The sequence below is a fragment of the Sarcophilus harrisii genome, chromosome 3, assembly GCF_902635505.1.
Source record: "Sarcophilus harrisii chromosome 3, mSarHar1.11, whole genome shotgun sequence".
NCBI classification, from domain to species: Eukaryota; Metazoa; Chordata; class Mammalia; order Dasyuromorphia; family Dasyuridae; genus Sarcophilus; species Sarcophilus harrisii.
Window position 1 is genome coordinate 477,868,763 of NC_045428.1, and position 25,041 is coordinate 477,893,803.

At 33.5% G+C, this 25,041-nt stretch overlaps 1 protein-coding gene across 2 annotated transcripts in view; it reads left to right on the plus strand.

Annotated features, from left to right (window-relative positions):
• Window positions 1-25,041, plus strand: part of DYNC2H1 (dynein cytoplasmic 2 heavy chain 1) — a 355,585-nt gene that overhangs the window by 324,402 nt on the left and 6,142 nt on the right. For both annotated transcript variants that reach the window (XM_031961078.1, XM_031961079.1), the window contains one exon: window positions 8,127-8,243. In XM_031961078.1, coding sequence (XP_031816938.1) covers window positions 8,127-8,243 — 117 coding nt within the window. The remainder of the gene's footprint in view (window positions 1-8,126; window positions 8,244-25,041) is intronic.

The window sequence follows — 25,041 nt, forward strand, 5'->3', positions numbered from 1 at the left end:
TTCTATCAGACAAAGCAAAAATGAACATTCATCATATAAACAGATAAATTATATTATGTTAAACTAAACTATAAACAGCACATGATAGCAATTTTAAATGTATATGCTCTAAATATGACATATAAATATAAAAGAAAAAAATTAACTGAAGTAGTGAAGAAATAGTAGTACAGTTATTCATAGTCTCCCAATGTAGCCTTTTCTACTTGGGGGTAAAAACTGTTATAAATTTTTTTTTCCCTTTCCTTAAATCAAGCTTCTGTTTTGTTTTGTTTCGTTTTTAATATTTTACTTATTATTCCTGTTTTTGCTTTCCAGGGCCAAGAACAACTCATTATGGTTTTCTATGAGCCCTTCAGATATTTGATGTCAGTGATCATGTCCCTTCCTATTTTCTTTATTCCAAATGTCTCTAGATTCTTTTAATTGAATCTTGTATGTCATGTCTTCAAGCCCCCTCATCATCCTGGTCAAAAACTTCTAGATATTTAAAACTTCTAGATTACTTTTTTGGTTCCTAAAATATAATATCTACAACTAAGTTTACTAAGATCAAATCATATCTTTTATTTATAAATCACCATTTTACAGATAAGGAAACTAAGAGTCAGGGATGTTAAGTGATCTATTCAGAGTTGTACCCTAACTAAATATCAGAGCTGATTGAAACTCAAGTTTTTCCAAACTCTTGGTTCAACACTTATGTGCATTCCAAGTGTAGAATAAAACAAAAATGTTCACATTTAAGTTAGTAGAGACCAAGTTGTCAAGTTATTTAACGTCAACTGTGAAATGAATGGATGATTTGCAGCCAATTTTTAGTGAATAAGAAGGCTGGTGTTGCTGGCACTAACAGATTTCTAATTAAAAACAAGTGTTTTTGTTAGTACATATGGTTCCTTAAAAATTGAAATGATTCACAGGTATGTCACAGGTATGGCAGTCATAGTTGGATGGAGTAGTTTTTCTATGATTATAAGAAAAATTCAATCTTTTAAAATTATCAATATTTTTTAAAACATGCATTCATTTCCTAATATAGAGAACCATTTAGTCATTATGAAATTTGAAAAAGGAACTATTAGCATGTTTAATATATTTGACTAGTTTTAGAATAAAGACATAATCACTGACCAGAACCTATATTCCTCACCAAATCCATGTCTGATTTTGTTATTTTATGTCTGCAAATAGAAGAACCCAAGCCCATTTTTTTTTTTTTTTTTTTTTTTGGTTGTATGGGCAAAGATAGACAAAAGTTCCAGGTGCTCAGAAAAAAAAAGTGGAGGGAAAAGAGGAAGTTTTGTGATTACATTACTGGTGATATTCAAGGAAAGATTTGCTAATCTTTTAGATAATATCAGGTGTTAGGTATACGCTATATTGGCTGATCGCTGAGATTTTATAATTCTATGAGCTGTCCCGATAGTCTCATTAAATCTAAATTTCACATAAAAGTGTAATTCATTTTGACTTAAAATTCATAGATAAAGGACAATTTGGGGCACACAGCTTTTTTTTATAATGATATTATTCTGTAATTATTTTGTTAAATTGAAATAAGTGCATCTTATAAGTGGAAGAATTAAAGAATAGTTAGAAGTGTGATATTGTAGGTATGCACATTGAGCTCTCTGATCCAATAATTATTTAAGTTTAATTCAAGTAGTACATTATCATAGATGTTAGGAGGCAGCCTCAATAAGTAATCCTTTCAATAAAATTTTTCTGAGATCTATTTCCTGTAATTGTTCCCTTATGGAAGGACTAGTGCCATGTATATAAAGGAATTAATGATTAGAACAGATTTTCTCTAAATCTTTAATGTAACAAATAACTTGTTATATACATATGAGTGTAGGATATATATATCAGATACGATACGATATATATATATATATGATATATATACTCTTTATACCTCAGTTTATCTTCATATATATCCTAAATGTAAAATGTGACAGATGTTAGTATAAAGTATGAACTTATTTATAGCACTATTCACAGTATCTTTTCTATACATATATAGATAATTTATACAAATGTATTTATTGCTTTATACTAAGTATTTAGGGGGGGAGTTTATTTTCATTTAATTCCAGATAAGATTTCTAAACTTATTTTTTTAAAAGAAGAATGGATAGAATATATTTGGATTTATAAATAGGAATATTTTGATATGTAATGTAAATATTTTAGTATAAAATTTTTACATATAATATATATTTTTCTAGATTCAGATATATTGATCTGGAATTTGACCTGTAATTTCGTTGGTATAACTCCAAATAAGAAACTTCTACCAGTGCTGTTTGCCAGCTTCTTTGCAATTTAATGCTTTAAAGAATTGTCACATGCAGTAAGGTAGTTAGTTCAGTGGATAGATTGTTGGACTACAAGTCAGGAAGATTTGTTTGAATATTGTCCCCAGACACATAGTTGTATGATCTTGGGCATGTCACTTAACTTTTCTGTGTTTCAGTTTCCTCCTCTCTAAAATGGACATACTAAGAGTATTTACCTTATGGGGTTATTTGAGGATCAATTACAATAATATGTGTAAAGTGCTATGCAAAACTTAAAATACTACATAAACACTATTATTTTGTGGTAGTTGTGATGATGATAGTGACGAAGATGACGACTGTGATGATGATAATGATAATGATGATGATGGATGATGAAACTTTCTCAGGTCACACCATGAATATATTTAAAAAGGTATAAATTGAACCTAGATCTTCCTGGATTAGAGGCTAGCAATTTCTCAACTACAACACACTGTGGCTCTGGCTACATTAATCTGAGTGACCCAAGACAATACTTCTAAACAACATGCCCATATTAGGCATGATTAGCAAGTGATACATCCTCCTCCTAGTTTCACATATTAACAATCTTAATCTGTTGGATTTTGACAATAATTTAACTCAGGGGAGTCCAATCTCATTTTATATTTCTATTCCTGGTTCTCAGCTGTGATCCTTTGATAATAGGCCACTGAATGTTCTGATATGTGCCTGAAGAGCTAGCACAGATTGACAAACTGAATTGATACATTGAAAATAGATATGGCCTTAGAAATGTTTTGTTACTTCTTCTCTTGTTTCCTATTAAACAATCTATGTCTCCTTAATCCTTCTTTTAGTGTATACTATTTAGCCCAGTAATAAGTTGCAGTTCTATATTCATTCTGTTAGATTTATTATAGTTAATTCAGGTACTCAATTACTAAATTCCTTTTCCAGTGCCTAGTAGTGGTATGGAGAAGAGTCTGAATTTTCAAGGTCTGGGACAGGGGAGTATAAGCTCTAGCAGATCCTATCAAACATGCTTCAAGTATGAGTTTGGTGATAGGACTATTAATTGTGGTTTAAGTAGAAACCCAGCACAGTTTGAAGAGGCTCCAGCCTGGCCACAGCAGTTCTTAAAGGCTATATACTTTTTTATATGTTTTATATATAGCAATTCTGTATCCACAGTGATGAATTGACAAATTCTTGAACTATCGAAATACTTCACCTAAAAATGAGGAATATTTTGAGATAAATGTAACACCTTTATACAAGTTCTGATGATAAATTATTTAAAGGTGTCATCTTTGTCATTTTAAAGTTGTATTGTTGAATTTGAGAGAAAATGAGGAGATTAATTTATTTGAATATCTTGACAGCTTTTCTAAATAAAATATTCCTAGTGTATGTGCTCTTGGAGGATGTTTTATTTCTCATTTAAAATTCAAATGATATCCACTATGCTTTGATGCTATGTAAATCAAAGTCCATGTTTTCATTTCATGAAGATAGTAATGAAATCACACTTGTTCCAATTTTTTTCCTCCCATTCATAGTGCATGAATTATACATCTTCCATGGTACTAGAACTGAAAGAATTGCTAAGGGTTTTTTTATTACTTAATAATTTGCTTCTTAATCCTTTGTATTGAAAATATGAATATATAAACATAACCCCCTGAAGAAACCAAATAAGGATATTTAGTACATAGACAACATATTTTCACATAACAGAACACATTTTCTTGCTTATATAGCAGACTGCTATGCTGTCAGTTGCATTTTACCCATATTAAAGTGATTTATACTTTTTTTCTAAGCTATAGAAGCATAATCTATTGCTTTTAAGATTCCATAACCACTAGATCACAGATTTAGAGCTTGAATCCTTAGGAAAGGAATAATACAAAAATGTTTTCCTTATCTGGGGAACAAAAAATGATATTGTTTGGAGGTGTTTTTTTTTAATAGCATGGATAAGATAGATTATCTATCACGACATAATTATGATGAATGAACATTTACCTAGAAGAAAGGAATTCTCTTGTTTATTTTGTGGTACTATTGAATTTATGGATGCTGGGAGAGTCCTTGTCTAAACTTTGTGAAAGAAGAGAACAATTTCTCTGCAAAGGCCTCTAGGGAGTCAGAAATTTGCTATTATTCTTTCAATAGGGGTCCAAAATAGTTTGTATTCTGGCTGATAGGAAATGGTTTTGCAGAACAAGTCTTGGTATCAACACTAGCACTAAGATAGGCTGCATGAAAGATGGCAGTGATCTTTACTTAGGTACTGTACTACAGATAACTTTGACTTGTCTTACAAAATCAGTGGCCATGTCAGAGACTGTGTCATCGCCTGTTCTATGGCTTTGGTATGCCTGTGATGCTCCTGCTCCTCATCATTAGCTTAGCATATCAAGTCATTGAAATCTGGAACTCTGTACTTCCAAAAGACAGATGCAAAGCCAGGAATTTCTGAGCTTACTTCTCTTTTACATTTGTTCCCTCTTTCCGGGGAACACAGGGAAGTTAATATGTTTTCTTTTTTTGCTACTTCTTTCTTTACTTTTTTAAGATTTTCTTGTTCCCCTCTTCTTCCTTTGTTTTGGTGTTTCTTTTTCAGTACTGCCTATGCCAGCCATATTGCATCCCCAAGAGTAGGAGCATTCAATAATGGCTCCTTTCTCTTCAACAATCTGAATTCTGATTTCATTATCAATTGAAACTTCCATTTCTTTAGTTATCTAATTGTTTCTCATTCAGTTGCCAAATCTAATAGGCTTAATCCTAATTCTTCTTTATTTTTCTGTTACTATTTGACAATACTGATCATACTCCTTTCCTGAATGTTCTCTTCTCTCTAGATTTTCATGATAATGTTCATTTTCATTTCTTTCTTGTATATGTCCTACCAACTCTTTTCAGATACTTTTGTCCTTTTTATCCGTCACACCCATAATCTATATATTGAACTAGAATTCAGAAGTCCTGTGGACTACTTTATTTTAGGTTTAAGAGAACTGTAGCCTGTAATAGTGTCAGAGATGGATTTGCAAGTGAGCCAGTATATTCTAGTATATATGGGTATGGAATGTGGTTTTAGTAAAGCCAGAAGAATCCAATAAACATCTTGTTTTTTGTGAATTGTTCTTATTTTTGCTTTTGTTTTGCCTCAATCTCTCTCATTTGATTTTTAAAGTCTTTAAAAAAATTCTTCTATGAATTCTTTTTGAACAGGAGAATGATCCTTTGATATTACTCTTTAGGGTAGGAGAAGCTTTTTTATTTCAGTATCTTCCTTTGAAGGTGAACCCCAGTTTTTCCTAATCTTGTAATAACTTTTTGTGGTAGAGCTCTTTCTCCTTTGCCTGTTCATTTTTGTTTGCTGTTTGTTTTGTTCTCTTATAAATGTAATCACCTCTAATCCTGGGGTGTGGGGGATGGTACCTCTGGCCTCAGTTCTTCCTTCAATTCTTTCCTCTAGCCTGGAACCCCAAACCTAGAACTCTACTCTCCAGTTAAGTACCCATAATGGGCAAAGTCCCTGTCCTACTGCTGCTGCATTCACTGGGCATGTTCTGACAGCAGCATTCTTGAGGTTCCCTCAAGCTCCCTAGACTCAGATGCCAGATTTCCCTCACTGTTGGGGTGATGAAAATTCCTGTGGCTGGGACTGAGGCCTCCCCCTGCCCAACCCAACTGGTAACAGGGCCTGCTGTTTGTTCTTTCAGTGGAATTGGCCTAGAGGTGTTTACACTTCACACTAGTTAAACTTCCATCCTGGACTCTTGCTTTGGTCCTGCTCTGGTTATCCCACAATTCTGCCCCAATTTTTATTTGTTTTTACTATTCTCCATTTATTCTGAGGTGAAATTTTATTTTATTTGTAGTGAAAATCTGGAGAGATTGTGGTTTTGTGACCTTCTAAGTCTTCTCAGAATGTCCTCCATAAGTAATTACTACAATATAGTTATTGCCATAGATAAATTGACATTGTCCTTCATGAAGATATTTTATAGTTCAGATCAGTCTAACAATTATTAATCACTTACTAGGTACAGAGAGCAGGAGGCAACGAGGTGGCTCAGTAGATATAGTACTAGGTCTGGAGTCAGGAAGACCGAGTTCAAATCTAGCTTCAGATTCTTATTAGCTATGTATTAGCTAGGTAAGTCATTGAATGTGTGTTTGCCTTAAACTAATGGAGAAGGAAATGGTAAACCACTTCAGCATCTTTGCCAGTATAAAACTCATAGACAGTATGGTTCATGGGGTCACAAAAAGTCAAACTTGAATGAATAAATGAACAGATGTAGAGCACTCAGTTAACTACTTGAAAAAAATCAGTAAAATATACTGTTAATTAAGCAGAGTTAGAATAAGAAATTATAAAATATATTTAGAAGTGGACACTCACAAGCAGAATGGAAGATGTAATTAAGGACTTACACTCAGATGAGGAAAGGATGTAATGGTAGCCAGTAACCTTTGCAGTACTCAATCAATTGGGAGGGACTTGCATTTCAGGATAGGAAATAAAAACTGTGCTTTTGCACTTTAATAAAAGTGTGCCTACTCTATAGGATACCCACTAAAATAGACTTTTAATTTTTAAAAATGCCATTCAAACTATCAGCAAATACATAATCAATTAATTAATCAGCAAGATGTATTGAGTGTCTAATCTTTCCAGTTACTGTTTTATGATGCTATGGAAACAAAGATAAAAATTATTTTTCTGCCCTCAAGGGGTTTTAAGTTCTGTCTCCAGTTCTTGGCACAGTGTCTATTACATAGTATACAATTAATAAATGTTTTTCAACTATCAAGGAGGCAACATGCATATAAATAAGTACATTCAAATACTGTACTTACAAGCTAAATTTTTGGGAAAATGAGTACTCGCAGCTAAAGGATCAAGAATGGCTAAGATGAATTTGAATGAAGTAAAGAAAAAACATTAAGTATTTTTATGTGCAAAGCCCTAGGGATACAAATGGAAAAGAGAAACAGTCCCTGTTTTAGAGGAGATCATGTTTTACTGAGGACAACATGTATGGAAGGTTTTAACTGTAAATCATATAGAAAGGTCCCAAGGTCCCAAGGCTGCAGAAACCAAATAGATGCTGATGTTGTTTTGACTTTAATGCCATTTCCACTGATAGAACCTTTCAAAGATGCTAAGGACTTTGGGATTAAGAAGTTTCTAGTTGTTATGGCCATGTCTATAACTTCCTCATCAGGACTATGGGTCTGTCTCTTATTTTGCTATTGCTTCTGCAGCTACAGCCCAATTAGTACAACTAAGGAGTACCATGAAGTGATCACCTATAGTAAAATCTGCACTGTTTGAAATTATAATAATGTAAAATATGGTAAATGGTTTTAGACAAATAGAAATATATAGTACAAATTTGAGTAATTGAAATAATACAACGCGTAACTCAATTGCATTTTATTTTGTTTGAGAATGATGGCAAATGTCTGAAGAGAAAAATGCCATCCCAAAGTTTTGATTTGCTTTTCTCTTATTGACTGTGTATTTTGTGAAGATCAGTATGTTCTTATCAATCTGTGCCACCTATAGTTAAATCATTCTTGATTCATCTTTACAGTAAATGCTGAAGCATTTATTTAAAATGAACATTGAGCTCAAAGAAAATTTACCATGAAAATTGATGCCTTTTCATAAAGTAGCACTTTTCTCACATATAAGAATTTTTGGTTTGCCACTCTTTGGATCCTTGCTTATGATTTGACCTTATTAAGATGTATTATAATTACTTATAGCATGACTTAAAGTGAATATTTTATATCTTTTTAATACAGATCAGTGGCTTACTATTGGAAGGATGCAGTTTTGATGGAAATCGACTCTCTGAAAACCAGCATGACTCTCCCAGTGTATCTGCGGTTCTCCCTTGTTATATGTCCTGGATTCCACAGGTACAAGCTTTTTCAGAGTTATCTCTGTTACATCCTATGATGAACTGTTGTTATTGTTGCTGCTGCTGTTGTTGTTTCTATTGCTGTTTCTTCCTTTCTCTTTCTTTCTTTCTTTTCTTCTTTTTTTTCTCCTTCCCTTTCCCCTCCTTCCCTTCCTCTTTTGTTTTTAGGTGGTAATATATTCAATTTTCTACATTTGACCAATTTGTTTTTAAATGTAAAGTTTTGTTTTTAAATTAGTTTTTATAAAAAATTTATTTATTATGGAAAGACATAAATTTAATGTCATTTTCTAAGGCTTTAGCATGAAAATGATTAACAGAGATAGAATAGAAAAGAACTCTAGATTTGGAATCAAAAGAGATCTGAGTTCATAGGATGACTTTGTTATATAATATCTCTGACCGTGGGCAAAATATTTAAGTCCTTGAGGCCTGAATTCCTTCTTCTGTAAATAAAGATGATTTTATTATATGGTCTTCCATTTTTTTCCTAGAATTAAATGCTATGAAAATATTAGTTATGTTTCCCCTTCCTTTGAAAAACCTAATAATAAGCAGAATTTTAAGAAATAGAATATGGGGAATGTCCGATGAGTCTTTTTAAAATAAAACAGGTTATAGAAATCAATGTCATCATATCTAGTTTATCATGTAAAATGAAATGGAAAATTAATTTAAAAAGATGTGCAAAGTAACTAAAAGTTTCAAATGTCATTAGATCAAATTACAAACAAATCTCAGTGTTTAATGTTCTGCCCAATTATTGTTCCAAATCTATGCTTTCATAGGTATTAGAAATTCCAAATGAGAAAATTTCCTCATTGAACACAAACCAGCAACTCATTTATAGCTTATGCAGGGGTCCTTAAACTACGGCTGGGCCAGATGCAGCAGCTGAGGACGTTTATCCCCCTCACCCAGGGCTATGAAGTTTATATTTAAAGGTCCACAAAAGAAAGTTTTTGTTTTTACTATAGTCCGGCCCTCCAACAGTCTGAGGGACAGTGAACTGGCCCCTTATTTAAAAAGTTTGAGGACCCCTGGCTTATAGTCTTACGAGAATTTACTGGAGCATAAAGATGTTGAATGACTAGCCTATGATTATACAGTTGTCAGAGATAGCCCATGACTCCAAGGCAAGCTCACTAGCTGACATACTATGCTACCTTTTCATATATCGTAACAATAGATATAAAAGGAGTCTCTCTATCAAGAGAGAAAACTTTCATAGAATTTTTCTAATTATAATTATTTTTGTCACATAAAAATCCAAAGGAGCAGAATGGTATCTTTTATTTCCTAATCTCAAGTCTACAGTACTATTTCAGCATAAAAATATTTAATGTGTTGATTATTTTAACATTGTTTAGTACACAAAAAACCCATTTCTGTAATTATAATTGAAACCAAACTGATCAACTTTGGGAATTTTTAATTTAAAAAATATATCTGGAATACTCAGTGTTTAAAAAAAAAAAGGCAAAATCAACTTGTGAGTATCACTTGAGAAATTATTAACACAGATGCATTTCTAATCACCTTAAAGAAGCATAAAATGCTAAAATTTTAGCACCATGACTTTGTGCCAAACCAAATTTATTTCCATTTTTATAACATAAAAGACCACATTGCAAGCTCAAAGTATCATCTTGGTTTTATTCTGTCCTTTTATTACATTTCATATGACATTTTAGCCATATTGTGACTGTAGTGACTTGCAAACCACGTACAAAGGTTAATTATCAATAAAAGAGCCTTGTTACATAATGACATGTCCTTCAGGAATTTGTTCTGAACCTTGTTATGTTCAGTATCATTATTAATGACCTATATGAAGAATCAAGATTTTTTTCATCAGTTTTGCATATGATTTCAGACTTGAATGACAACTTGGGAAACAAACATAAAATTTATAATGATCTTAATTAAATGAAATGCTATATCTGTGAAGATTAAACATTAATGAGGGTAAATGTAGGTTGGTATATTTTGGGACATTTGGGACAAAATTGTGGGACAAAATCCACAAAAATATGAGACTAAGAATTACTCACTAGATTAAAAAAAAAATACATGGAACAAACCATTTCCTATAAAGTGAATACTAATTAACCATATTCAGTACATGTGTAATGCCACATATACAGTAGTATGGTTATGAATAAAGCTTTTGTTTTATTTGGATTATCTTAAATACAACATAAAAGTTCTGGGAAATAATCCTTCCACTACTTTGTCCAATGTTGTCACTAAATTTTAAACTTCAATAAATGGAAGATAGTTCAGAAAACTAAAATAATTTATTGAAGGGTAAAAAAAAGAAATTCTGTGAATATAAAGGGATTTTAAATTGTTTGACCTGGAGCATAAAAAGCTAAAAGGAACTTTCTAAAAGTAAGAAGGATTTTTATCAGGGCTGTCCCTAAGCAGAATTTTATATTTTAAATTAAATTTTATATTAAAGTCTCAGTACTTTCTGAATTTTTTTTTTTAACTTGCTATGATTTTCCTCTTAAGAACCCAGTGATTTTGATGTGAGGAACACTGAAACTGTCTCTCTCTCTGACTTTGGGGAAGGGGGGAAGAGAGAATGCTTGAGAAACTCCTTGAACCCTTAGAGAAGCTCTCCCCTGAGAGATCTGCCCTAGGGAATCAAGGTAAAGTGCTTTCATTATGTTTCTCTTGGTGGTCGAGTCTGGGACCACTCCTACTTAGCTGGAGCTGGAGATCAAGATTTCTATTGAGTGGAGATTAGTCCAAGGACACTCATTCATATGGAAATTTTCTATTCAATTCAAAGATTTCAACCCAGCCCCTCTTTATCTTTCTCACCTATTTCCCTAACAGAACCACACTTTTCTGCTAGGAACTTTATCTTCTGCCAGGACTTCTCTGCTAGATCTTTACTTCTCTGTCCTTGCCATTAAGGAAGTCAGCCTCCTAGCAAAAGCTGACTTCCCGGTGCCAATAAACTTCTTTTTGCCAGCCTAACTTTTCGGGGTTCGTAAATTCTTTTATGAAAAACCAGCAGGCCAACCAGAGGATATTCCCACAACTCTTTGCCTTTGCTGAACCTCATCAATTTCATACTGCTTCTCAGTACTTTTTAGATTGTCCATCTATTCATTTTGGAAAGAAAAAATCTGATAAATCTATTCACATTAACTTGGCTGTTGTTAAATTGCTTTTCACTCAAGCCTGATTCTTCATGACTCCATTTGGGCTTTTCTTGCCAGAGATATTAGAGTGGTTTGCCATTTCCTTCTCCAGCTCATTTTACAGATTGAGAAACTGAGGCAAATAGGGTTATGTGACTAGCCCAGGATCGTATAGTTAGTAAGTGTCTGAAGGCAGATTTGAATTCATAGAGGAGTCTCCCCAATTCTAGGTCTGTGTTCCATCCACTGTGCCATCTTGTTGTCTTACTTATTGATTACTTACTTGCTACTACCTGAAAATTGTTTACATTTTAAAAGATACTTTAAAAGGACAATTTCTCTTTAAAAACAATGCATAACATCTGTATCACAATAGCCAATTAAAATTGGTTTGCAATTTACATGTTTAAATAAATAAATACATTATGTTTTAACTTTTCTGTTGCTCCAAATTTCTGTCAGATTTCTTTTTCTACTCTTCATTTTTTCCTTTTCTATGATCATTGCTAACATTATGTTTTTCTGCCTTTTTTAAAAGCTTGCATTATTTCGTAAAGTTTTGCCCTCTCATATTTCTTTGAATTCTTCAAATGTATCTAGCTTAACTGTTAGAAATTCAGTTACATTAATGTATTACAATTTATTTGAATGGGCCCATACTGTTGGACATTTAAAATGTTTCCAGTTTTTTTTAATTTTGTTTTGTTTGCTATAAAAATATGGGAAAGAAAAGCTTATTTTCCCCTTCTAGATAAGACTATAAAAAGATATTTTTCTAAAAGTGAAATTATTGTCTTAGACGATCATGACAATTTTTGTAATGAACGGTCTAAGAAGAGTCTGCCTTTTTAAAATTATACCACCCAGAAAGGGGCATAACTATTTCTATATAACCCTGCAAGCATTGTGTTTTATTACTGTTGAATTATTTTTCCGATTTAGTTACTTTTGCCAGTTGTGCCCCCAAATTGTTTTAATTTACATATCTTTAAATAAGCTTGAGCATTTTTTCCAAATGGCCACTAAATTATGTTTACTCTTAATTAAATTTTTAGTCTAGAATCGAGGGCCTTCTTTGAAGATTTTTTAGTTTTCTCCTTGGTACTCATGGTTCCCTGTTTTCAGTAGAGTCTTCACTACTATAATTTAAGGGTATTAAGAAAATTTCCTGGAAAACAAGGAGGTTGTTACTTTTATAGAATCCCACAGCCAGGATGTGTCTGAGGTGGGATTAGAACCCAGGTCTTTTTGACTCCAAGCCCAGCTTTCTATTCACCAAACTATTCTACCAATTCTTTATCCATCATATCTGCTTTCAATATTTCCCCCAATCCATTCTTTTTCTTTTTTTATTATTTTATACAGATATGTTAATTTTAATGTAGTCAAATAAATCTCTAAAATCTAATGACTTGCCTAGTCATTTTCCATCCAGAATTGAAATCTGTTATTCAGTTTTTCTCTTTGTTTTAATAATTCTTTTAAAACAACTTTAATCTTTCTCCTTCTACCTATTCTGTTGTAAAGGGCAGGAACTCTGGAGAAATAAATATACTTAGGGCTCAGTATAATTGATTTAATCATACAAGGATAGTAAGCATGATCTCAGACAAAGTTAAAGCTAAAATAGATTTAACCTAAAGAGAAAAATTAAGAAACTACACTGTATGTCAGCCATATTGATCAGTATTATTTTAGCCTATTTAAAATAATTAGACAGCATAAGGGTGGAATATTGCTCTGGTGCAATTAGAAAAATATGACCAGATTGGATGTATCAGAGAAAATCCACTTTCAGAGAAAGGACAAATCAGAAAAGTATAGTTTTACATAGATGCATATGAATGTACATGTTTATATAGACATCTATATAAGTATATGGATATATGTGTGTATATATACAAATAAATATATAGGTATATATCATATATAATTATATATTGTTGGTGGGTTTTTTTTCTTTAAAATATAATAAGAGTTCTCTCTGGGAGAGAGATTTCTTGGGGAGGTTTTCTGGAGGCAGCCTTAGTATCAGTTAATCACTCCAAATACAGCCAGGTGCTAAAAGTTCAGATCTTTTAATGTGTTCTTCAGTATAGCCCGGTTAATTTTCTTAGAGGCCTATCTCTCTGCTTGGTTCTAAGAGCTCTTGCAGCTTTGTCCTTTGCTTCTGCCTCTGCTTTCTTCAGCCTCCAGCCAGCACCAAGGTGGAAAATGCAATGAATCTCTCTTGCCTCAGAGAGAGGGCTTGTGGGCTTCCTCGCAGAGTGCTCCTCTCCTACCCCAGTCAATGTTCCCAAGTAACTCTTTCAAGCTCTAAGAGCTTCCTCTATATATATGATCTCCCAAAGGTTAACTCCTCCTCTAAGAGAATGGGATTGTGGGATATCTCCCAGGATAATCTCTGGCCCTAAGAGCTTCAAGGGAGATGTGAATTCGAATATCTCCTACTAAACCCTGAAATCTCCCAAACATGTGAACTCCAATGAGTATTTAAATACTTCTTGCTTATATGAGCTCTCTAAAGGTGTGAACACAAGCATCGGTTCTATCAGTTGTACTTAGTACCTTGTTTCAAGTTCTGGCCCAAAATATCTCCTTCTAAGATCAAATCAATCATATTGAACCATGCTAAATTAGATAATTATTGTCTCTATCAACTCTAATGGCTTAACACTTTGTAAAGATTCCAACTATATATATATATATATATTGTGTATGTATACTCACACACACACATATATCTCCACACCTGATTATATCCTTCTTGGGGGAAGGAGGAAGGAAGGAGAAAAAAAAAGAATAATGTAAAGAGTGCACAGCAGAGAGACAGCAAAAACCTACAAAAAATCAAAAATAGCTATGAACACAATGTATAGTATTTATTATATAGGCTTTCTTAAAAATAGAAATTTATTTCTTTATATTCTGAATCCTCTGTAATGTTCTGCTGTATATATGGCAATGTTATTATTTTTCTTTTCCAATTTTCTATGCAAGTTTGAAATAAATAAATGAAGTTTTTTGAAAAGTCATAACTATCATCTTCCAATGTAGGAATGTCAACTTTACTGAATCTTTCTAGTTTACCCTTGAGTCTTGCATCTGAAAAATCAGAATTTCTATAGAGCTCTGATCTACAGGAATGCTTAAAGTCCTCTCTTTCATTAAATATCCATTCTTCCCCCTTGCCCCAAAAGAATTATGCTCAGTTTTATTGAGTTGGTGATTCTTGATTGTAATCCTAATTCTTTTGTCTTCCAGAATATCTTATTCCATTTTATGCATCTATATAGACTATAAAGTCTTTGAGAGCAAGGGCTATTTAATTTTTGCCTTTTTTTAAAATCTTATATTGTAGAAACTACTAAATCCTGTGTAATCCTGACTTTGGCACCACTGTATTAACTCTTTCTTTCTGGCTGCTCATAGTGTTTCTTCTTTGACCTAGGAGTCTTGAATTTGGCTATTCCTGGGATTTTCATTTGGGGATCTTTTTCAGGAGGTAAACAAGGGATTTTTAAAAATTTCTATTTTATCCTCTGGTTCTAAGAGAGAAGGGCCATTTTCCTTTATAATTTCTTGAAAGATAACATCCAGGCTCTATTTTTGATCATATCTATCGAGAAGTCCAATATTTATTTCTTAAATTATTTCTCCTGAAGAGATATTCCAGGTAAGTTGTTTTTCCAATGAGTTATTTCATATTTTCTTCTATTTTTTCATTCTTTTGATTTTTTTCCTTGATGTCTTGTGAAGTAATTAGTTTCTACTTGACTTTTAAGGAATATTTTTTTCAGTGAGTTTTTGTACCTCCTTTCCATTTACCAAGTTCTACTTTTTAAGGGGTGATTTTCTACAGTGAATTTTTGTACATGTTTTTATTTTCTTTACCCAGTTGTTGATTATTTTTATATTTTTCTTGCATTGCTCTCATTTCTTTTCCCAATTTTTCTTCTACTTTTCTGATTAAAAATTCTTTTCCAGCTCTACCAAGAGTTCTTTTCTGGACCTGTGACTAATTTGCCATTTTCTTTGAGCCATTATATAGCCATTCAGACATTATTATCTTCTTTTGAGTTTGTATTTTGATTTTTCCTATCACCATGGCAATTTTCTGTGATCACATTCTGTGTTTTTTGCTCATTTTCCAGCCTTGATTGAATTTTATGTTAAATTCGAAATTTCTTGACTTAATTTTATATTAAAGTTGGGCTTTGCTCCTTGAATTGAAGAGGCACTATCCCAAGCTTCAGGCTTTTTGTATTGCTATTTTCAGAGCTAATTCTGGGGGACCTGTAGATTTTTGATTCTTCTGAAGTGGTGATATCTGATGAGAGATATGATCACTGCTCTCCTGACCTGTACTCTGGTTTATGAGCAACTCCAAGCATTCTTTTCTGCCTAGGACCTGTGACCAAGATCCCCACTCCCCTACATCTGCATTTTCTAGTGTATTAGTACTCCTTCTCACCCTGGAACTGTGCCCTGGAACCCCATTTTGGGCAATTCAACAGATTCTTGCACCTAGGACCAGCAAAATTTCTTCTATAATCTCCTCCTGAACAGTTAGTTTTCTAGCCTTCAGGAGCTACCGCTGTTGATTCAGTTGCCTCCAAAATCTGCAGTGGTCTGTTGGGGCAGCAGCTTGCTGGTGCTTTGTACTTCAGGGGCTCAAGCCTCACTTTTGGCTTACACCAGGGTGAGCAGTCTTGTTCTTAGGTTGGTGGCTGTTGGATTGTCCAGACCACCTGAGCTGGTCCCCTGTCACCTCAGTGAGAGAAAACTTACCAATTCAGTTATCTCAGGCTAGAAAATTTTTTCACCCTTTCCTTTTCTTGATTCTACCACTCCCAATTTTGTTTTGAAGAATCATTTTACAGTTGTTGGAGGATAATTTGGAAGAATTCAGTTAGCTTCCTGCCTTACCCTGCTATCTTGACTCCCAGCCCTGGTCAATTATTTTATATGTTCTCCTTCCCACATTCTGAAGTCCAGCCAAACTGGTGGTCTTCACAATATTCACACATCTATTTCCTTTCTTCATCTTGCCTGTATCCCATGCCTAAATGTCTACATTACCTCACCTTTATTTCTTAGAATCCATTGTTTAATTCAAAATTCTATTCAGTTGACACCTTCTAGATACCAAAATATTATTTTATATTTGCTTTTTTCCATGTTTTTGTATGGTCTTACAAAGATATATATTGTCCATCCATATAGAATATAAACTCTTGAAAGCAAGGGCTATTTAATTTTTGCCCTTTTATCTCTAGTACCTACCTCATAACAGGTATTAATGCATACTTATTGATAGATTGATTAATTGACCTTCATCTAGCTATAATACACTACAATGTATTATGAGTTCTGGATATTCAATTCATTTTTTACCAAATTGGTAACTAATTTTCTCAAATCCATTTGTTACATAATGAATTCTTTCCCCTTGTTTATGTTTTCTTTACGTTCATCAAATATCAGTCTTGTATGATTTTAGTTTGATAGTTTTCAGTATAAAGGATAGAGTAGTGAACTTGGAATCAGGAAGTCTGGCATCCTGTTTCAAATATTAAGTGAGCTATGTGACCCTGGACAAGTTACTTCTTGGTGCTTCAGTTACCTCAACTACAACAAGAGGAGGTTGGGTTCACTGACCTTTAAGGTCCCTTCCAGTTCTAAATCTATGATCCTATGAGCTACTAGAAGATTCATCTCTTTTTGGCCTTGAGCCATATAGTTTTTTGATAACCAGTCAAATACATTTTAAAGTCTGGAAAAAGTATAATTCTACCTTTATCAGTTAACTTTGTTTTTTGGCATACCCTTTGATATTCCTGCTGAGGTTTTTTCATGTAAATTTTGTTACAATTTTATCTGGTTCGTCCAGGAAGAATTGTTCCTATGAGAGGCAGCATGATGTAGGGGATAAAAAGATGGCCTCAGAGTTAGAAAAACATTGTTTCAAGTCCCATTTCTAATATATACCCAGGAGATGATCTTGGGCAAGTCAGTACCCCAGGTAAGTGTCTAACATTATAAATTGCTGCTGAGCATAGTAAACACATGCCTATATTCTATACTACTTGAAAGATTGAGGTTGATGGTGGATCCTTTGGATTCTAAGCTTCATTGGGTCTAAGGGATGAATCCCTTAACAGCACAGAGCTACTAGGATGCCAAATAAAGGGGTTAAAGGACCTGATTTGGAAAAACAGAACAAAAGTTTAAGTTTCTGTACTGATCTGTATTGAGAATGGGACCATGCATGGCACAGAAGTAAGGGGAAGATTGTCTTGGGAGTTAAGGGAAGTGGAGAATAATGACTGACATACTTTGATAGAAATTTCCTCCACAATTGTATCACAGATCCAGTTACCCCATTTTTACCATCAGAAAAGAAGAAACTCGTTAGTATTCATATTTAGTATTTAGTATTTGGTTTCATTATTGTATTGTATTCATTAAATATATAACAATATCTAGAGTATTATTATTTCTGCTATTTTGAAGTTGTGATAATCAAATAACACAAGTAAAGTGCTTTATAAATCTTGAAGCACTATATAAATGTTAGCTATCATTTTTATTAGTCTGATCCATTCATTAATTGTCCCTCCTACATCTTTATTTTGTGTTATTGTTTTATAATTTTCCTTATATAGGTTATTTGTAGATTAATTGATGGGTTTTTTGTTATTGCAAATTAAATGTCTTTTATGGTGTTTTTTTCATCTTTATTGCTAATAATTATTCTCATACGTTAATCTTGTGTGTTGTGGCCTTGAATGAACTCAATTATAGTTTCAATTAATTTTCTGGTTGATGCAATTTAATTTTTAGTATACTAAATGTTCTTTTAATTGCCAAATCTAATGTCCTCTTCTCAGTTCTCATCCTTCTTAACTCTCTGCAATATTTGACACCCTTTCTCCTTCTGGATATTCGGTCCTCTCTGGATTTTTTTTTTACCCTATTCTTTCTTTATTCCCCTTACCTAACTGATCTCAGTATTCTTTTAAATCTCATTTGTTCTCTCTGATCTCTCTTCTTACTAGACCTGTTGGAAAACACAGGAGCCACCTGACAGTGGTTGCTGGAGATCCAACCCAGACCTGCAGAATGGATCTCCTCTTGTGAGAAGATGAAGCAAGGAGACTGAGAAGCAGTTGCTATTCTCTGACCTCTCTAAGAGACCACTGCATTATCTGACCTCTCTTCTCTTTGCTCTGCCTCCAATTTTTCTCATTCCCATCCCACAACACCTGTGTCAGTAAAGGCTGCCCTGCAACTCCTTGAGATGTTATGATTCACAGCTGTGGAAGCTCTCAGAAAATTGACCTGTCCTTTAACAGTGACCTCTTTACTTATCATCTCTACGTAGATGATTTACTGATCCAGTCCTAGGTCCTGAAGTCCAATGTGGCTTTGTCTGTTGTTCATTAAGCATTTCTACCTGTGTGTCCCATACACAGTTCCAGTTTATTATGTCCAAGACTGAAATCATCATCTTTACAAGTGCAATCTGTGATCCAACCCTACTTAGCTAAAACTACCCTTTTCAAGCTCACCTTGCTCTGTTAGCTGCTAAATCCAATGGCTTCTTCTCAAATATCCTCTTTCCTCATCTTTATTGGAACTTTCAACATTATTGACCATTCCCCTTTTTCTCAGGTAATCTGCCCTACCTTGGCTTCCATGTCTTTAATTCCTTGATTTGTATCCTATTTATTTTTTATCTCTTTTTCAGCTTCTGCTAACACATACTAAGTATGAGCACCTAAGGATCTAAGCATCTATAGACCCTTTTTTTCTATTCTTTATTATTGATCTTATCAACTCCCTGAGTTCAAATATCTTTATAGAGATGACTTTCAAATCCCCATTGCCAACCTTCCTCTCTCTGTTACACTTAAAAAGTCCTACATCACAAAATGCCTATTGGGTATCTCTTAGATTTCCTGTAAACTTTGCAAATTCAGCCTTGTAAACAAAACTTATTATTTTTCCCCAAATAATACCTCTTCCAAATTTCCCTATTTATATTGAGGGCAATTCATTCCTTCAAGTACACCAAAGTTCACAACTTAAGAGTCACTCTTATTGTTTCTCTTCATTGTTCCCATACACTTGACAATTTTTGTCTGAGTAATTCTTCCTCTATAACATCTCTCAAGTGTGTTTTTTCCCTTTATATAGCCACCATCCTAGTTCAGGCAAAATCTGTCATTTCTAGCCTGGACTATTGTAGTAGCCTTTTAATTGGCCTCCTTGATTCAAATCTCTCCACTTTCTAGTCCTTTCCAGGTCAAACTAACCTCATATTTGTTCCGCATTCATTGGATTTCTTCCATTTGATTCTGCCATTTGAAATTATTATTTCTTCTAAAAATAAAAGTCAGGTGCTATCTCCTATAAGAAATCTGTTCCCCTCACTCATAAAATGTGGATTCTTAGAGGACAGGGACTATGTCCTTTATGTCTTTACTTAACAGCGCCTTGTACAAAGTAGCACTTTACTAATTTTTGCTGAATTTAATTGAATACCAAAACCAGGATTTGGACCACAATGCTCTGACGAATGATTCAGTTCTCCTTCCACTGCACCACTCTGGATTCCTAGATTTACATAATAAAATTACTTTGCTTCAGTGATTTAAAATTTTGACCTTTTCAATGAAATTTCTAATCTCTCAAAACAATTCAGCCTAACTGTCCACAGAGGAAATATCAAATAGTTGGAAAAAGTATATACTTTCCAAAGACTGATGAGTGGTTTGTCTATTAAGCAAGACAGATATTTTATCATCTCTAATAGACACAAAACTCAGAACTGACTAGAAACAAGCAAAGTAAGTTATAGTTTAGGTAATCATATTATGGGATAGGAATAGAAACTGAACTTGTGACTTTATTACGTATTTCTCATCTTCCAGATGAGAAAACTCTTTCTACAAATTTAGATGGCCATTATCTCTACAACTTATCAGGCACTCTACTTTTGGATACCTGAAGTTGTTATTTTAATTATATCTGACTCTTCTTGAGTCTACTTTGGATTTTCTTGACAAAGATACTGGAATTGTTTATCATTTTCTCCAGCTCATTTTACAAATGAGGAAACTGAGGCAAACAAAGTAAGTGATTTGCCCAGAATTACACAGGAAGTGTCTGAGCTTGGATTTGAATTCAGGTCTTCCAGATCCAGTGCTCTATCCACTGTGTCACCTAGCTATTCCCAATGGAGTATCTTTAATGATTGGAAAATATTTCTTTGCATCATTGGTATATCTGTCTCTCAGAAACTCATATTTCTTACACTTCTTCCTTCTTGGTTTTAAGCAAAACAAATCTAACATTTTGTTACATGATAATTATTCAAAGGGCTAAAGATAGCTAACACACTTTTCCTAAGTTTTGCCTTCTCCATTCCAAAGATCCCCAATAAATATCATTATCATAGGATTTTAGAACCTTTTGCCATCATGCTCACTATACTTTGGATACTTGTTAGCTTATCATTGTCTTTTCCAAAATTTGGTGCTTGGAACTGAATATAACCCTCCAAGGGTAGTCTGACCAGAGTGAAGATTAGCCATTTATATCTTGCCATTTTAAATACAGCCAAATATTTTTTTAATTTTCTTATCAATCATCTCAGACCATGTAATACAGTGAAATAATTTGTCCATAAACTGTTTCATTATGATTCTTCAATTGTGTATTCATACAATTGGTTTTTTGATCCCACGTGTATGATGTTTCATTTATTTATAGCCCCAAACTTTAGCCTGTCAAGTCCTATTTCAGTGTTTATTATATCATCTAATATGTTGATTGTCTTCTTTAGCTTTATGTTAGCTGAAATTGGAATGAGCATGTCACTTATGTTTTCAAGTCACTATTAAAAAATGTTAAAGAGCTTGGCTTAATCCATTAGAGTCTCCCCAGATGACATCAAACAAATAATGACTACTTTGTGAGTTCAGTCAAATTTATATTATTCTTTTATTGATTACCATTCCTCTCTCTAGACTGTCCATTATAGATTAGCATTAGAGACTGTCTTACTAAAATCTAGATGAATTTACAACAATTTTTTGATTCATATGTCTAGGAATATTGTCAAAGAAAGATATAAGGTTAGTTTGGAATAATATAAGATCCTGGGATCATAGATTGAAAGCTAGAATGTAATGCCCGGGCTAGCTTTCTGGAGGTCCTCTGGAAGGTCCTTGGTCTCAGCAGGATAGACTCCATGAGAATGGACAAGAATAGAGTCCAAAGTCTTTATTGTCTCCTTCACAGTCTGTGTCTGGCACAGTCTGACCCAGTCTCAGTCTGACCCAGTCTCCTCTAGCAGTCTGCCAGTCTGCCAGTCTCAACCAGTTTCAATCTAAATCTCCCTTTGTCCCCAGTTCTCTCAGTCCTTAAAGCCCCTATTACAATTACATCATTACAGTATATTGAGTATAAGCCAATCTAGAATGATTATATCATTATATCAGACTAAATGTGATTATATCATTATGTCATACTAGACATATGTGAACTAGAGAACCATAATCTCATCAATTCCATTGTTAACACCTTGATTCAAGTTACTTCTTTCAAGTATAATTCTCCAAAGTTCCAACCCTCTACATTAGAAGTGAGCTCAAAATCATTTAGTGGACTCTTTCATTTTATTGATGAGAAAAATGAGACAGGAGAACTTTTCCCATGAGCTCACAGGTACTAATCATCAAATGTAGAGCTTAACATTCTTTTCATTCCATAGTCACTGTTATTTCCAACATGTTGTGCTTTCTTGCTAACTTTATAATCATCATTCTCTTTCCTGGGTGTTCACACATTACCTTTTAATATTATGTTCTAGAATTTTCCCAGTCAAGCATGCTAACTTTGTGCTTGCAGACTTCAGTTCCTTTCCTTTGTGAATATTTGCCCTTCTTTAATCCTGCTGTCCCTTTTCTGTTCCCAAGGATCTTTCAATGATCAGTGATTGGCTCAGCAGCCACAGCTGTACATTTTTCCAATATCTTAAGATGAAGAGTACTTTAGTACTTTAAGATGTAAAGTCATTTAAGTCTGGTGATTTGAATTCGTCAAAAAACACTAACAAGAACAAGAATAGCAGGTAACATTTATATAGTGCCTACTATGTACCAGGCACTTGCCAAGCATTTTATAATTTTTATCTCTTTTGATGCTCTCAACAGTCCTAGGAGGTAGGTGCAATTATTTACTTTTTTTTTTTAAAGTGAGGAAACTAAAGCAGACATAGGTTAAGTGACTTGATCAGTGCCATACAGCTAATAAGTTTTTGAGGTCAGATTTTAACTCAGATCTTCCTGAATCCAGACCCAGCTCTGTATCTCCTATACCACTGCCCACAAGCTATACACTAAGTACATTATTACTAGCTTTCCACTTATCTTGGATTCTGGTCCCTATCAACTATATTCTGTCTTTTGAGGTACAAAATTCATTTTTAATGATAAGATAAATGATCACTATTTCCTAGATATCAAGACTTTAAGAGTATTTTTGTTCCTCACTATAATATATATTAACTCTCAAGAACATATCACTACTGAATTACCTTCAGTAGGATTATTGTTTCGAGTTATTTTTTCTTATAGTGGTAGCTTATGAAAAGTATCCACTTTTTCTTTCCTATTTTTGTAAGCTTGATTCAAACTTTTAAAATACCTGTTTAAACAGTTTTTTCCTTTCAGTTGAGTTTTTCTATTTCTGTTGAGAGCACCATGATTATTCTAGTCTCTCAGGTTTGTAATCTTGATGTCATCCTTGATTCCTCACTCTCCCTAATTCTACATATTCTTCAGTTACCAAATCCTATTTTTTTGCACTCATAACATCTTTTTTCATCTGATGCCTTCTCATTGCTCACACAGCCACTTCCCTAGCACAGACCTCCCTATCTCTTGCCTCAAATTCTAACTGCCTTTCAGTTTGTGTCTCTGTCTCATTTCTCTCTCTTTCCATTCCATTCCATCCTTCACCTAGCCAGAAAAAAAATAGTTTGTTTTAGGTGTAAATTTAATTGTCACTCACCCTATTGTTCAAGGCCTCTATGATAAAATATAAAGTCCTCTATTTAGGTTTTTTTTTTTTTTTTTTTTTTTGTTATTGGTGTTGAGGCATTTGGGCTTAAATGACTTGCCCAGGATCACACAGCTAAAAATTAGTAAGTGTTTGAGGCCAGATTTGAACCCAGGTCCTCCTGACTTCAGAGCTGGTGCTCTATCCACTGAACCCACTTTTCACTTGATTTTTAATGCCTTTTATAATTTGATCCCTACCTACATTTTCTGTCCAATTTTGTTATTCTTCTTCTTTATGGACATATCATAGAATTCCTCATTTTCCTTCAAGATACATTTCATATATTACATTCTACATGAACATTAGCTGATTTACCAAATTCTAGGGCTCTCCCTCCTTACATATTTCATAACTCATTTATTTTTAATATGTATATATATGTTTATGACATATGTATATATTATAAACATATATATCATGCATGTACATATACATAAATACATTCATGTGTAAATATACCTTTATTTTCATAAATACAGACTTAAATTTTATATGTTAGTCAATAAACATTTTCTCTGGTTCTGCTGTGTGCCAAAAGATTAGATATGGGGGATGAGAGAGAAAAAGAGTGAGGAGTGTAGGATGATTCCTGAGTGATGAGCCTGATGGACTGGAAGGCTAGGGATGCTCTTTAGAATAACAAGAGGAGGAAGGGGAAAGCTAATGAGTTTGGTTTTAGACATGTTGAATTTAAGATAGTCTACTCAATAAACAGCTTAAAATATGTGAGAGACAATTGAAGATTAAAAATCAGCAGAGAATTTCGGGCAAGATTGGCAGATTTGAGAATCATCGGTGTAGAGAAGATAATTGATTCATGAAAGCTAATGAGATTACCAAGTAAAGTAATGGAGACGACAAATTATGAGCCATGTGAGGCACAGTTAAAGAGTGATCTGAATAGGGATTGAGCAAAGAAGACAGAAGAGTGGTCTAATAAGTAGGAGGAGAATTAGGAGAAAGATGTGTCTTGAAAAATTAGAGAGAATAGAGTATCAGAAAGGAGGATAATCAATAGTGTCAAGAGCTACAGAGAAGTCAAGGAGAATAATGATTTAGAAAAGATTACTGGATTTGGTCATTGTGTTCATTAGTAATATTAGAGTAGTTTCAGTAGGTTAATGATACCAAAAGCCAGATTATTAAATGATTAAGAAGAAATTAGAAAGAGAGAAAGTGGAGACAAATATTGTAAAAGGCTCTTTCAAGCAGTTGAACCACAAATGGTAGAAAAAAATATAATGATACTGGGAATGGACAGAACAATTGAGTTTTATGTAGTAAAAAATGAGCCAGGATAGATAAATTGATAGATAATAAAGATAAATGAGAAGATTAGGATAAAAGGGAGATTGGGATAATAAGAGGGGTATCTGTAATAATAGAGGAGACAGATGGAATGAGATTTCTTGTATAGAAGGGGGAGTTAGATTTCCTAAGGAATAAGATCTAGTGTGAAATAGGGGTGGAAGAGATAATGGTGGAAGGCATTTGAGTTACATA